Source organism: Capra hircus, chromosome 2, assembly GCF_001704415.2.
Source record: "Capra hircus breed San Clemente chromosome 2, ASM170441v1, whole genome shotgun sequence".
Classification (NCBI taxonomy): Eukaryota; Metazoa; Chordata; class Mammalia; order Artiodactyla; family Bovidae; genus Capra; species Capra hircus.
In genome coordinates, this window is record NC_030809.1 from 42,363,665 (window position 1) to 42,377,939 (window position 14,275).

The window sequence follows — 14,275 nt, forward strand, 5'->3', positions numbered from 1 at the left end:
ATCATCCCAAATAAGAGGATGGATGATAGATTTAGGTCAGCACATACAATTTAACTTCCTGATGGTCTTGGACAGTATGAAAGCTGTCCACATTTCTATAATTAAAAAGAGACAGAGAGAGAGATATTCTTTCTTCTTAGTAAAAGAGACACTACTTTGTCACCCGAAAATTCTGGAGGAAGGATTAGGGGAAGGGAAAGATAAAACAAAAAGAAGCTGACATTGGCAAGATAAGTGTAAATGATTAGGCAACATTATACATTACAATCCAAACTGGCAACTTGCTTAGTAGTCTAGACTGTAGCAGATGGAGAATACAGCTCTGTATTTGGAGAATGTTAAAAATGACAGAAAGAAGTTGCCAGAATCAAAAGGACCCTTAATTCTCTTTCACTGTTGTTACTGCTGGTACCACCAGGGCCTCATGGGAAATGTTCTACCCAAGTGCAGCCGATGACGAGAGCTGCTCTTTATGGGAAGGATGAATTCTTGAGGATTACTATAATTCAAGACTTTAGTAGCATTTTTTTCTTTAAGGCTGCTTTTTGTTCTCTCAGTACTGTCTCTAATGTTTTATAGAGTGCTCTCATTTACTGGAACTCTACAGCACACAATTTTAGGTGATTGGTTAGCTCTCTTTATTGTGTTTAATTGTATGCCACTTTGCATTCAAAATTATCAAGTTTCTGGTTGTTTTCAGCAGTTGCCCAGGTTCCACAGAGAGCCAATGAAAGAATTGATGATGCTGTGATAGGATAAAAAAGTACTTAAACTATAAGAATAGTGGATATTGTAATAATAGCTCATCAGTAATGAAAATCTTCTTTAAAACAGTTTGCTTCATGGGATATGAAGATCATTAGTAATATTTCTATTATCAGCTAAAATAAAGCTGCCATGTGAAGCTCATAATTAATCTGACTGAGAGTTTTAAAATTATGCCTTTTTTGCCATTTTCTTTCAATTTGGAAGATTATTCCATGTTTAGAGTACTTCTTTACTAATATCTTTATTTCATACTACATAAAAAAATACCATTAAATTTACTTAAAATACTATAACAATATACTCAGATAATGTTTGCATTTAAAATTAATGTTTGCACATAAAATTATTGTGACAATAATTTTTAGTTATTAGCTAACAGTAATTTGTTTGGAAACAAAGTAAGATTAGAATAATATTTGATTTCCTGGAAAAAAAGCAGAACATTTATTATTCAGTTGTTTTCAAAAATCAGGTTGATAAACATTCTTTAAAAAATGCTTCCTCTTCTTACACTGAAGTGCATCTCAGTTCACAGAAGAGTTTATATCTTCAAGTATTAATATGTGTAAGAGAACTAAGGACAAGCAGTTGTTTAGCTGCTAAGTTGTATCTGTCTCTCTGCAACCCCATAGACTGTTGCCTGCCAGGCTCCTCTGTCCATGGGAATTCCCAGGCAAGAAAACTGGAGTGGGTTGCCATTTCCTTCTTCAGGGAATCTTCCCAACCCAGGGATTGAACCTGTATCTCCTGCATTGGCAGACAGATTCTTTATCACTGGGCCACCAGGGAAGCCCAAGGACAAGTAGTAACAGGCATTTAAGATGAACAAAATGTAGACTATCCTTGGGAGTTCCCTGGTCATGGGAACTTCTTTCTCGGACTCCTAAAAATATTTCCCATGGTAGAGAGTTTAATGGACGAAGAAGATGGGAACAAGCGGCATGTGGCAATTTATCACTCCTACAGAAATCTTTTCTTTCACAGTGATCTAACCTCTTAGGCTCTTTATTAGAAGGGGCAGAAAAGAAAACATCTAACAGTTGCGAACCAGCCCTTTCCTGCTGTTATCACTAGTGAATTTAGAGAAAGAAGAAAAGGGAAAAAAAATCATAATCTTGCCCTGGAACATGATGGAAGTAATGAGGCATCAAGGCCACTTACTGCTGAGAACATAATTGGCCCATAAACATAGGAGATACTTGGTGACGGGAACAACTTCTTTGTTTCAAAAACGAAGGGATGCCAACACATCATAACCCTCCTGTTGTTTAGTGCGGTATTTCTAAGAGCAAAATGGATACTATCCCCACAAATAATGCACCCTTATAGGAAAGGGATTACTGCTGTACTTACTAGCTTAAAGTGTTTTCAAATAATGTGAATAAATGATGCTAAAGGCAGTGCAAAGGAATAGAAGGTAGGTCACTTGGCAATGAAGGGAAAGCTTGGATTTTAGACCTGAAGTTATCTCACACAAAATACAGAAAGAGCCTGAAGACCCTCAGAGATCCTTACGGACTTGTTACCTTACGGACTTGTTAGGGCACCCCCAGGGAGCTCATACATGAATCAAAAGAAAGAGAATACAATCATCTCAGGCCCAGTCCCGTTTGATGACAGGTAGAAAGATGATTCCTTTTTGAGAAGGAAGAAATGGCCACATTTTCCTTATTCTGGAACGTCTTTGTCCTGCTACTTTAAAAATGTGATAATCATCACAGAAAAAAAAATTCAAACTTTCTTGAGTTTACTTCGTAATTTTTTGTGACTGCAAGTGTTCAGCTGGTGTTACTTCGTAATTTTTTGTGACTGCAAGTGTTCAGCTGGTGTACAGGTTAAAGATTTTGGTTTTATAATTATTTTTTGGAAACCTTTCTTCCTTCTTAAACATTTGAGTCAGCATACATTATGCTACTATTGAGACAGCCAAGCAATAATTCATCTTTGTGGAAGTCAGAGACATCTCATGTATTAATGAGCAAGCCTTTCAGTGACAAGTGGATGGAAACAGGTTCCAACTACTACTCAAACACAGCCAGAGATTTCCAGGAAGGAGAATATAAAGTCACTGACAAGGAATTTCTTACCCGATTTGTGTCCAGCCAATGAATGGACTTTGCTTTCATCTGGCACTGCAAAGAAATAAGAGAGATGAGGATCAGATCGGCTTGTAAATCAGCCAGTTTTTGAACAATAAATTAATATAGATTAGTAATATGTGAAATCTTTTACTGGCAAAGATTTGAGAAAAAAGTTTCCCCAGCCTGCCTGGGGCATCTCATTTCTACTGGTTGGTATTTTAAAGACAGTTATGAAGAAATATATGTTCATTAAATCTTCTGTGAATAGAATTTCATTCTTTTGAATTGTTTTAATATTTTCACTTATTTTAACTGGACTGTTGTTTCTGTAGCCACAAAAACAGAAATTAAACTCAAGGATCTGGAGCTGTATAATATATAATAAGACACTTTGCGCATAACAGCAATATATACGTTAAATCCCCAAGGATCAAATTTCTGTATCTGGTCAAAGTGGACCAAAGGGAGCAAATTTACAATTCCTTCTGAAGAATGTATTTAAAAATAAATATAACATGAAACAATGGCATTCAAAAGATAAGATCTTCATCAGGCAACAGAGGACAGTGAGTCTCTAGAGATGGAAAACAAGTAGGGTGATTCCTAAAATTGCTCCAGTTTACTGTCTGGAGAAAGTCTTCAGGTTGCGGTGTAGGAAGGGAGACACAGGCAGAGCCCAGGCATATATCAGTCTGTGGATGCGAAGCTGGAAATCCAGAGAAAACCAGGGCAGACAGAGTTTAGGCCAGAGAATTAGAAAGAAGAGAGGTATACAGAATTCTTTCTGAGATCTGCAGAGGATCCCTACAGGTATTTAATTAATTGCTAATGATCACATGATCTCTGGTTCCTCTGCCTTTTCTAAAACCAGCTTGAACATCTGGAAGTTCACGGTTCACATATTGCTGAAGCCTGGCTTGGAGAATTTTGAGCATTACTTTGCTAGCGTGTGAGATGAGTACAATTGTGCGATAGTTTGAGCATTCTCTGGCATTGCCTTTCTTTGGGATTGGAATGAAAACTGACCTTTCCCAGTCCTGTGGCCACTGCTGAGTTCTCCAAATTTGCTGGCATACTGAGTGCAGCACTTTCATAGCATCATCTTTCAGGATTTGAAATAGCTCCACTGGAATACCATCACCTCCACTAGCTTTGTTCGTAGTGATGCTTTCTAAGGCCCACTTGACTTCACATTCCAGGATGTCTGCCTCTAGGTGAGTGATCACACCATCCTGATTATCTGGGTTGTGAAGATCTTTTTTGTACAGTTCTTCTGTGTATTCTTGCCGCCTCTTCTTAATATCTTCTGCTTCTGTTAGGTCCATACCATTTCTGTCCTTTATTGAGCCCATCTTTGCATAAAATATTCCTTTGGTATCTCTAATTTTCTTGAAGAGATCTCTAGTCCTTCCCATTCTCTTGTTTTCCTCTATTTCTTTACATCGATCATTGAGGAAGGCTTTCTTATCTCTTCAGAACCCTGCATTCAGATGCTTATATCTTTCCTTTACTCCCTTTGCTTTTTGTTTCTCTTCTTTTCACAGCTATTTGTAAGGCCTCCCCAGACAGCCATTTTGCTTTTTTGCATTTATTTTCCATGGGGATGGTCTTGATATAGTGTCAGACTTTGTTTTTGGGGCCTCCAAAATCACTGAAGATGGTGACTGCAGCCATGAAATTAAAAGACACTTACTCCTTGGAAGGAAAGTTATGACCAACCTAGATAGCATATTCAAAAGCAGAGACATTACTTTGCCAACAAAGGTCCGTCTAGTCAAGGCTATGGTTTCTCCAGTGGTCATGTATGGATGTAAGAGTTGGACTATGCAGAAAGCTGAGCGCCGAAGAATTGATGCTTTTGAACTGTGGTGTTGGAGAAGACTCTTGAGAGTCCCTTGGACTGCAAGGAGATCCAACCAGTCCATCCTAAAGGAGATCAGTCCTGGGTGTTCTTTGGAAGGACTGATGCTAAAGCTGAAACTGCAGTATTTTGGCCACCTCATGTGAAGAGTTGACTCATTGGAAAAGACTCTGATGCTGGGAGGGACTGGGGGCAAGAGGAAAAGGGGATGACAGAGGATGAGATGGCTGGATGGCATCATCAACTCGATGGACGTGAGTTTGAGGGAACTCTGGGAGTTGATGATGGACAGGGAGGCCTGGCGTGCTGCAATTCATGGGGTCGCAAAGAGTTGGACATGACTGAGCAACTGAACTGAACTGAACTGAATGATCACATGATATGAGGAAACTACCCAACACCTGGGCAAGAACTACCCAAAGGGGAAAGAACACAGTGCCTGCAGTTCTCATAAGGGCTGGGAATAAAGTTCCCCTTCCCAATACCCAGAGTGAAAAACTTCATAATTTAGGGGCATCCATTAGAATAGGAAGAAGGACATTGCTTCAGCAGTGAGTAAAAATGTAAGCGAACATAGCTCTCATGAAATGATATGATTTTGAAAGACACAAATTACTAAAGCTTATATAAGAAGAGATAACATAATAGCTCCATAGCTTGTTAGTTTTTTTAAAAAAATGGATTTGTAGTTCAAACTTTCTGAGAAAGAAACCTCTAGACCCAGATGACTGCCTTGATGAATTCAACCAAAAATTTAGGAAGAAATACTACCAATTCTCCAGAAATTCTTTCAGAAAATTCACAGGAGGTAACATTACCTAACTCATTGTGAGGCTGGCATTACCCTGATATAATATCAAGCAAAGAAAGTCTATGAAAGCCACTAACCAGTGTCTCTCATGAACATAGAATCAAAGTGTTCTTAATCCTTAGGCAACTCTACATGGATTATCACCTCAATATTCAACAACAGCCATTCAGTATTCACCACGTGTTATAGTCTACATTAGTCTGTGAAACTCTGGTGGCTCAAGGGTAGACGCAAAGCAAGGGGGAGTTTGCTAACAGAAAGATCACCTTCATTTCCCCAAACATTCAATTGGTCTCAGAGAAATAGGCTTCTCCTTCCTTTACCTATAACATTCAGTCTATTTCACTGATCCAGTCACTATACAAAAATTTTCATAAATCTTCCCACACCCACCTGGTCCTCTTTTCCTAAGCATTTCTTTATTTTCTAGATAAAAACATTACATGTTTGTGATTACCCTGGTACTAACTTGCTTAAAAATCGTGTTAGATTTCATGCTTCCAGTAGGAGATGCCAATCCCTCCCTATGTATCAGGCTCCAATTGCGGGCCAAATTCTGTCTTACCCAGTTCTGAAAAAACTTACAGGGGAATCTATTGTATAAATGGAACAAATAGTGGAAAGCAAGGATGATGATTAAAAAAATACTACTAGTAGCTAATACTTAGCACTTATGGTATACAAGTTCTACCCTCTACCTTTTATATCTATTAATTCATTTAATGCTCACAGTAACCTTTGATGATTGTTGTCATTATCTTTACAGATAAAGAAACTGAGGCACACCTCATAAGTGGAGGAGCCAAGGCTTAAACAAAGCACTTTTAATCACATAGAAGAGTTATATTTTCCAAATTATTGACAATCTAAATTAAATGTAAGAAAAGCCCTGACAAACACTCTTATGTTAGAATTCTATTACCTTTTTAATTAGAATACATCTTATGAATAGAAACTTTCTATCATGATCAATATTAACAGTGTTAGCTATAATTTTGTTTAACATGTTCAGAATTCTACAGTTTTAATGGATTCAAGCTGAAATAATTCACTTCCACTACACAGATGAGAAATCATCTGAGATAAAAATCTTGACTTATTATTTTAATATATTTATTAAATTTATTAATAAATGTAAAACCAGAGCTTCATAGGTAAATTTGTTTTACCTATCTGTGCCTCAATCTCATCATCTATAAAATGAAGATAATACTGCTTTCCAGGTATGCTTAGAATAAACATTATATATTACATGTATAACTTTATGCAGAATATGTAGATCACGTGTGCTTAGTCACTCACTCTCAGTCATGTCTGACTCTTTGTGACCCCATGGACTGTAGGCCGCCATGCTCTCCTGTCCATGGGGATTCTTCAGGCAAGAATACTGGAGAGGGTTGCCATGCCCTCCTCTAGGGGATCTTCCCAACTCAGGGATCGAATCCAGGTCTCCTGCACTGCAGGCAGATTCTTTACTATCTGAGCCACGAGGGCAGCCCATAGTAACTGCTTAATAAATATTAGTTATTAAATCATCAGTAATAATAAACTAAATAGAAACATTTACATAATGTTACATAATAACATGATAGCTTAGAATGGAACAAATGTGACTTAAATTCCAGATTTCCCAGGCAAGTTAGTAAGTTCCTTTAAACTTCACTTACTCAGTGTGAAAAATAATATAAAACACTATACAAAGAGCTGTGAAGACTGAGTGAAAAACATTTACAAAATCACTTAGCACAGTTTCAGGTACATATTTCTCAACAAATGAAAACCTTTGATAAATGGAAACTGTGAGAGTGGGAAGGGTGGTGAACTTGATGATGCTGGTGGTGTGTATGACTTAACCTGCCTAGGATTATAAAGGAAAAGACAGTGCACAGGATATTTTCAGCTGCATTTCATCGGTAATCCAACACTCACAACAGGTTTCACCTTTCGGTTTATCTGGCTCTGAGTTTATTTTGTAGTCGGAGAAAGGCAATATATATACGGTCTCATTTTATGCAGCTATTCTTTTTTCTTAATATAAATTTATTTATTTTAATTGGAGGCTAATTACTTTATAATATTGTATTGGTTTTGCCATACATCAACATGAATCTACCACAGGTATACACGTGTTCCCCATCCTGAACCCCCCTAGCACCTCCCTCCCCATACCATCCCTCTGGGTCATCCCAGTGCATCAGCCCCGAGCATCCTGTATCAGGAATTCACACAAGGATAGGATCCTATTTTTTGTTTTTATCTTTTTTAAACAGCCATAAGTTATACCATTAAATCTAAGCCAATATAAGTACTGCAAGTTCCCCAGCCATGTTAGGCTGAACATGATAACTTTTTGGCTGAATACTATCTACTATTTTTAGTAGGAATACTTATTATTTTAATTGACAATTTGAAATTCTTTAGAACACTAACAAACTATTTCAAAAAATGGTGTAGAACATCCAAATGGGTGATAGGCATAAAAATTAGGGGTCTTTCTCCAAATATTCACTGACACAGATGTCTATCTTTAGGACAGAAGATAAATGAATAAACATAATAGAAAATGGAGGGAACTGTAATGACTTAATTAAAAGAATACATTTTATTTAAAAGGTTAAATTGGGAACAATCATCTTTTATGCACATGCTTAGTGCTGGGAAGTGATTTAAATAACAGTAGCAAATGAGAAAATGAGGTAAAATTACATACACCACCAAGCTTTTTTTTTTTAATGACAAGTGTTATAATTAATACTCAACTTCCTTTATCACTCACACCACCTTAAAGCTACTAAAAAGTTCTCTCTCAGAGCAGAAGGTTAAGTCTAGTCATTTCTTGCATATTATTTAGATAGCATAGCAATGGGAATAAAATTAGTTACAATATTAATATGACAGGTATGTCATTTTAAACAAAGAGCCTATTTACAAGAGGCTGAAAATGCGTGAGCCTGGCGGTGGAAAAGTCTTCCATTCCAAAATGGCAAGTAAGGTACCAAAAGTATCAAGGAAGAGGGTGGTGATGGAACAGGTGCCAAATTTTCTTGTCTTGTTCTAATAATAGATTGCTTTCTCTTCCTCCCTTTCTGTTTCTCTCCCTACCTCTCTTTTTCCCTCCTCCTCAGTCTGCCTCCCTTCCTCCCTCTCCTCTTCCTTTCTTCCTTCCTTGAAGTTTCTCGAGCATATTATGCTCCCTCTCTTATCCTTCACTTTTACCCAAGGACTGGTACTATTTGCTCTTTGGCAAAATGACAGGATACTGAAAGAGGAACTCCCCAGGTCAGCAGGTGCCCAATATGCTACTGGAGATCAGTGGAGAAATAACTCCAGAAAGAATGAAGGGGTGGAGCCATAGCAAAAACAATACCCAGCTGTGGATGTGACTGGTGATAGAAGCAAGGTCCGATGCTGTAAAGAACAATATTGCATAGGAACCTGGAATGTCAGGTCCATGAATCAAGGCAAGTTGTAAGTGGTCAAACAAGAGATGGCAAGAATGAACATCAACATTCTAGGAATCAGTGAACTAAAATGGACTGGAACAGGTGAATTTAACTCAGATGACCATTATATCTACTACTGCGGGCAGGAATCCCTCAGAAGAAATGGAGTAGCCATCATGGTCAACAAAAGAGTCCAAAATGCACTACTTGGATGCAATCTCAAAAACGACAGAATGATCTCTATTCATTTCCAAGGCAAACCATTCAATATCACAGTAATCCAAGTCTATGCCCCAGCCAGTAACACTGAAGAAGCTGAAGTTGAACAGTTCTATGAAGACCTACAAGACCTTTTAGAACTAACACCCCCAAAAGATATCCTTTTCATTATAGGGGACTGGAATGCAAAAGTAGGAAGTCAAGAAACACCTGGAGTAACAGGAAAATTTGCCCTTGGAATATGGAATGAAGCAGGGCAAAGACTAATAGAGTTCTGCCAAGAAAATGCACTGGTCATAGCAAACACCCTCTTCCAACAACACAAGAGAAGACTCTACACATGGACATCACCAGATGGTCAACACCGAAATCAGATTGATTATATTCTTTGCAGCCAAAGATGGAGAAGCTCTATACAGTCAATAGAAACAAGACCAGGAGCTGACTGTGGCTCAGATCATGAACTCCTTATTGCCAAAATCAGACTTAAATTGAAGAAAGTAGGGAAAACCACTAGACCATTCAGGTATGACCTAAATCCAATCCCATATGATCATACAGTAGAAGTGAGAAATAGATTTAAGGGCCTAGATCTGATAGACAGAGTGCCTGATGAACTATGGAATGATGTCTGTGACATTGTACAGGAGACAGGGATCAAGACCATCCCCATGGAAAAGAAATGCAAAGAAGCAAAATGGCTGTCTGGGGAGGCCTTACAAATAGCTGTGGAAAGAAAAGAGGTGAAAAACAAAGGAGAAAAGGAAAGATATAAACATCTGAATGCAGAGTTCCAAAGAATAGCAAGAAGAGATAAGAAAGCCTTCCTCAGTGATCAATGCAAAGAAATAGAGGAAAAGAACAGAATGGGAAAGACTAGAGATCTCTTCAAGAAAATTAGAGATACCAAGGGACTGTTTCATGCAAAGATGGGCTCGATAAAGGACAGAGATGGTATGGATGTAACAGAAGCAGAAGATATTAAGAAGAGGTGGCAAGAATACACAGAAGAACTGCACAAAAAAGATCTTCATGACCCAGATAATCACTAACGGTGTGATCACTCATCTAGAGGCAGACATCCTGGAATGTGAAGTCAAGTGGGCGTTAGAAAGCATCACCACGAACAAAGCTAGTGGAGGTGATGGAATTCCAGTTGAGCTATTTTAAATCCTGAAAGATGATGCTATGAAAGTGCTGCACTCAATATGCCAGCAAATTGGGAAAACTCAGCAGTGGCCACAGGACTGGAAAAGGTCAGTTTTCATTTCAATTCCAAAGAAAGGCAATGCCAGAGAATGCTCACACTACCGCACAATTGCACTCATTTCACATGCTAGTAAAGTAATGCTCAAAATTCTCCAAGCCAGACTTCAGCAATACGTGAACTGTGAACTTTCTGATGTTCAAGCTGGTTTTAGAAAAGGCAGAGGAACCAGAGATCAAATTGCCAACATCTGCTGGATCATCAAAAAAGAAAGAGAGTTTCAGAAAAACATCTACTTCTGCTTTACTGACTATGCCAAAGCCTTTGACTGTGTGGATCACAATAAACTGTGGAAAATTCTGAAAGAGATGGGAATCCCAGAGTACATCATGAGAAATGCTGGACTGGAAGAAGCACAAGCTAGAATTAAGATTTCCCGGAGAAATATCACTAACCTCAGATATGCAGATGACACCACCCTTATGGCAGAAAGTGAGGAGGAACTGAAAAGCCTCTTGATGAAAGTTAAAGTGGAGAGTGAAAAAGTTGGCTTAAAGCTCAACATTCAGAAAACGAAGATCATGGCATCCGGTCCCATCACTTCATGGGAAATAGATGGGGAAACAGTGGAAACAGTGTCAGTCTTTATTTCTTTGGGTTCCAAAATCACTGCAGATGGTGATTGCAGCCGTGAAATTAAGATGCTTACTCCTTGGAAGAAAAGTTATGATTATAGCATAACTGAAAGTAAAAGCATAATCAAAGCATATTGAAAAGCAGAGATATTACTTTGCCAACAAAGGTCCGTCTAGTCAAGGCTATGGTTTTTCCAGTGGTCATGTATGGATGTGAGAGTTGGACTGTGAAGAAAGCTGAGTGCTGAAGAATTGATGCTTTTGAACTGTGGTGTTGGAGAAGACTCTTGAGAGTCCCTTGGACTGCAAGGAGATCCAACCAGTCCACTCTGAAGGAGATTAACCCTGGGATTTCTTTGGAAGGAATGATGCTAAAGCTGAAACTGCAGTACTTTGGCCACCTCATGCAAAGAGTTGACTCATTGGAAAAGACTCTGATGCTGGGAGGGATTGGGGGCGGGAGGAGAAGGGGATGACAGAGGATGAGATGGCTGGATGGCATCACTGACTCGATGAACGTGAGTCTGAGTGAACTCTGGGAGTTGGTGATGGACAGGGAGGCCTTGTGTGCTGCGATTCATGGGGTCGCAAAGAGTCAGACACAACTGAGCTACTGAACTGAACTGAACTGAACTGAACTGACTCTAAACAGTTACTATAGTGGTTGAAGAAGTACCAGTGAAATGCTGAGTCCTTGTGAAGATGAAATTCACGGATATTTTTATTATAACTGCTATTTTATATTTAGAGGGCACTGTGGACTTGCCTCTCTTGAGATTTCTCTAGATAATGGGATTTCTATATTAAGCTCCTGCTTCCTGGCATTCGACTCAGGATCAATGGACACCATTTGATTTAATTGTTATAAGGGTTTTCATAAGGCAGGCACTCTTTGGTTTGGATGCTTGTTAATTTCCTGGCATGTCCTCTGGTTCAGGAAGACTTGCTTAGGAAACACAGCAATCTGACAGCCTATGTCTCCAGTTATTTTGGTTGTGGACCTTTGAAGCCAATCAAAGGTCTACCAGCTACCCATCACTAATGGAACCTTATTTTAAAACGTGGATAAACACACAGTGTCTCTTGGTTAATTTCAACCAGGTTCACTGTTAGAGTGAGAGATACCATAAAGAAAGGAAATATGGGAAGAAAATCTGTGAAGAATATGGTGCTTTGAGAACTTAGTGGCAAACATTAAAGTACATGTAAGACATACACTGGCTTCCCAGTAGGACATATTTATATTAATATGGTGATCACTTAAAGTGTTTAATTCTTTTGTCAAGCCTTCTTATAGACTTCAAATGCATTCTCACTGGGGAAAATAATCTCCTTGCTTATTGATAGTATTTGATACGCATTTTATAACATAAGTGACTATTAGGGACTTCACTTGCTTAGTAAAAATTTGCAGAACAGTGGCAGATTTGGTGAGCTAATGGACCCCATATGCTCTTCTTATGCTGACAGAAGATGGTATATTGCTAACATGCACAAATCTTTTCAGATAAAAATTGCCATCAGCTACAGTTATTCTTTTTGAGAATGCCAACACTATGTCACAAATGGGGAACATGCAAATGTGTTCAGATTCCCACTACTTCATATTGAGAGACTTTGATGCAAAGCAGAGTTCTATAACATGATGCAATGCTTGTCTTTCACACAGACAGCTCTATTTCATTTAACTTTGGATTTCTCTGTCTTTGACATAACAGAGACTGCTGTTTTGAAGATGATGTTTGGCACAATAAAAATCCATCTTCTAATGAGGCCATAAATATGTTTTTTTGGATAGTTTACTAGGTAACTAAATATTAAATAATTACTTAATAGCTAATAAACTTGTTTCTAAAAGTTGTTCCTCCAGAATTTAAAAAAAAATGATGTAGTTGCTAATATTAAGAATCCATTTTCTTCTCCTTCAGCAGATCAATTTCTGTGCCACTGATTGACTTCCAGAATTTCTAAGGAACACAAACCTGTTTCAAGCTGTAAATTAAGTTCCCTCCTTCGCAACCATGAAGTATTGCTGCATTAATTTATACTGTTTTCTTATGTCGATGACTATTTGGCATACTGCTTCTCCTTAGGGAGACTTTTTTGGGTTTTCAGCACTATAAATTCTTATGTGTTGAAAAATTCTTCCAATTCTTGAAAAAAAAAAGTGAAATAGAAAAACAAAGTAAGGCATCTGCTGAAAAATGGGCTAGGTGATCAGTAGGGGATAATGACACAAATATTCTCACCATCACTCTTAGTTAGCTGCCTGCAAAGCACCCTGTTCATCCTTAGCTGTGTTGCTACTCTGACAATAAGCTAATCAGAATGCAACAACTGAAGTTTTCTCCTAATGTTATAGGGCAACTTCCAGAATACTGGAGTGGGTTTCCATTTCCTTCCTGAGGGGATCTTCTCAACACAGGAATCAAACTCGTGTCTCTAGTTACCAGGGAAGCCCATAATTACATGTGTGTCCAGGGACTAATGATTCAGTCTTTTTCACTCTTACTGAACTTACCTGTAAAATGCAGATAACGCTCCCTACCAGAGAATATGAGACAACTTAGAGAACACAAAAACTTATCACGGACACCAGAAGAAGCAAGTACTCAAAGATGGATAAAGCCTGTCTTTCACACCCTACCACTTCTGCTAGGTGCTCTGCACGCTACCATATCACAGGTATGTTTTTGAACAGGCTGCGTAACTTCATGCATCTGTACAATGCATAAACAGCACATGCAATTTCTTCTGACTCATAATAAAAATGCTTCCATTATCCTGCTAGGAAAACATGCTTTAAGACTCCACTCAAATGTCATCTTTACACATCATCTTCTCACATCTCCAGTTTGTACTTAGGGACTAAATTTATACATACCTCAATTATTTGTGTATGATTCTGTTTCACATTAAACTGTGAACACCTTAAGGAAGGGGTGTGTCTTGTTTTTACCCTTGTTAGCATGGAATCATGTCCAGTCTCTAGTAGGTATTCTTAATGTTTGCTGAGTGAACAAATGTATCATTTGTAAGGATAAAGGAAAGGAAGCAGCAATTTGGATATATCCTTTCAGCAAAAGCTTCTAGACCAATGAATGTGAAATATGTTTATCAAGATATACACATGGCTATATAAATGTTGTGACAAAACTGTATAGACACATAGTAAAATTCTTATGGTGCAATTTGTAGACATGTTCTTAGCAAGGAAAGGTCAGAAGAGGGTGACTGGAGTTAGATTCTG

General features: G+C 38.2%; 1 protein-coding gene across 2 annotated transcripts in view; it reads right to left on the reverse strand.

Moving 5' to 3' along the window:
* PARD3B (par-3 family cell polarity regulator beta) overlaps positions 1-14,275 on the reverse strand; it is a 1,161,921-nt gene that overhangs the window by 406,674 nt on the left and 740,972 nt on the right. For both annotated transcript variants that reach the window (XM_018060563.1, XM_018060570.1), the window contains exon 16: positions 2,856-2,900. In XM_018060563.1, coding sequence (XP_017916052.1) covers positions 2,856-2,900 — 45 coding nt within the window. The remainder of the gene's footprint in view (positions 1-2,855; positions 2,901-14,275) is intronic.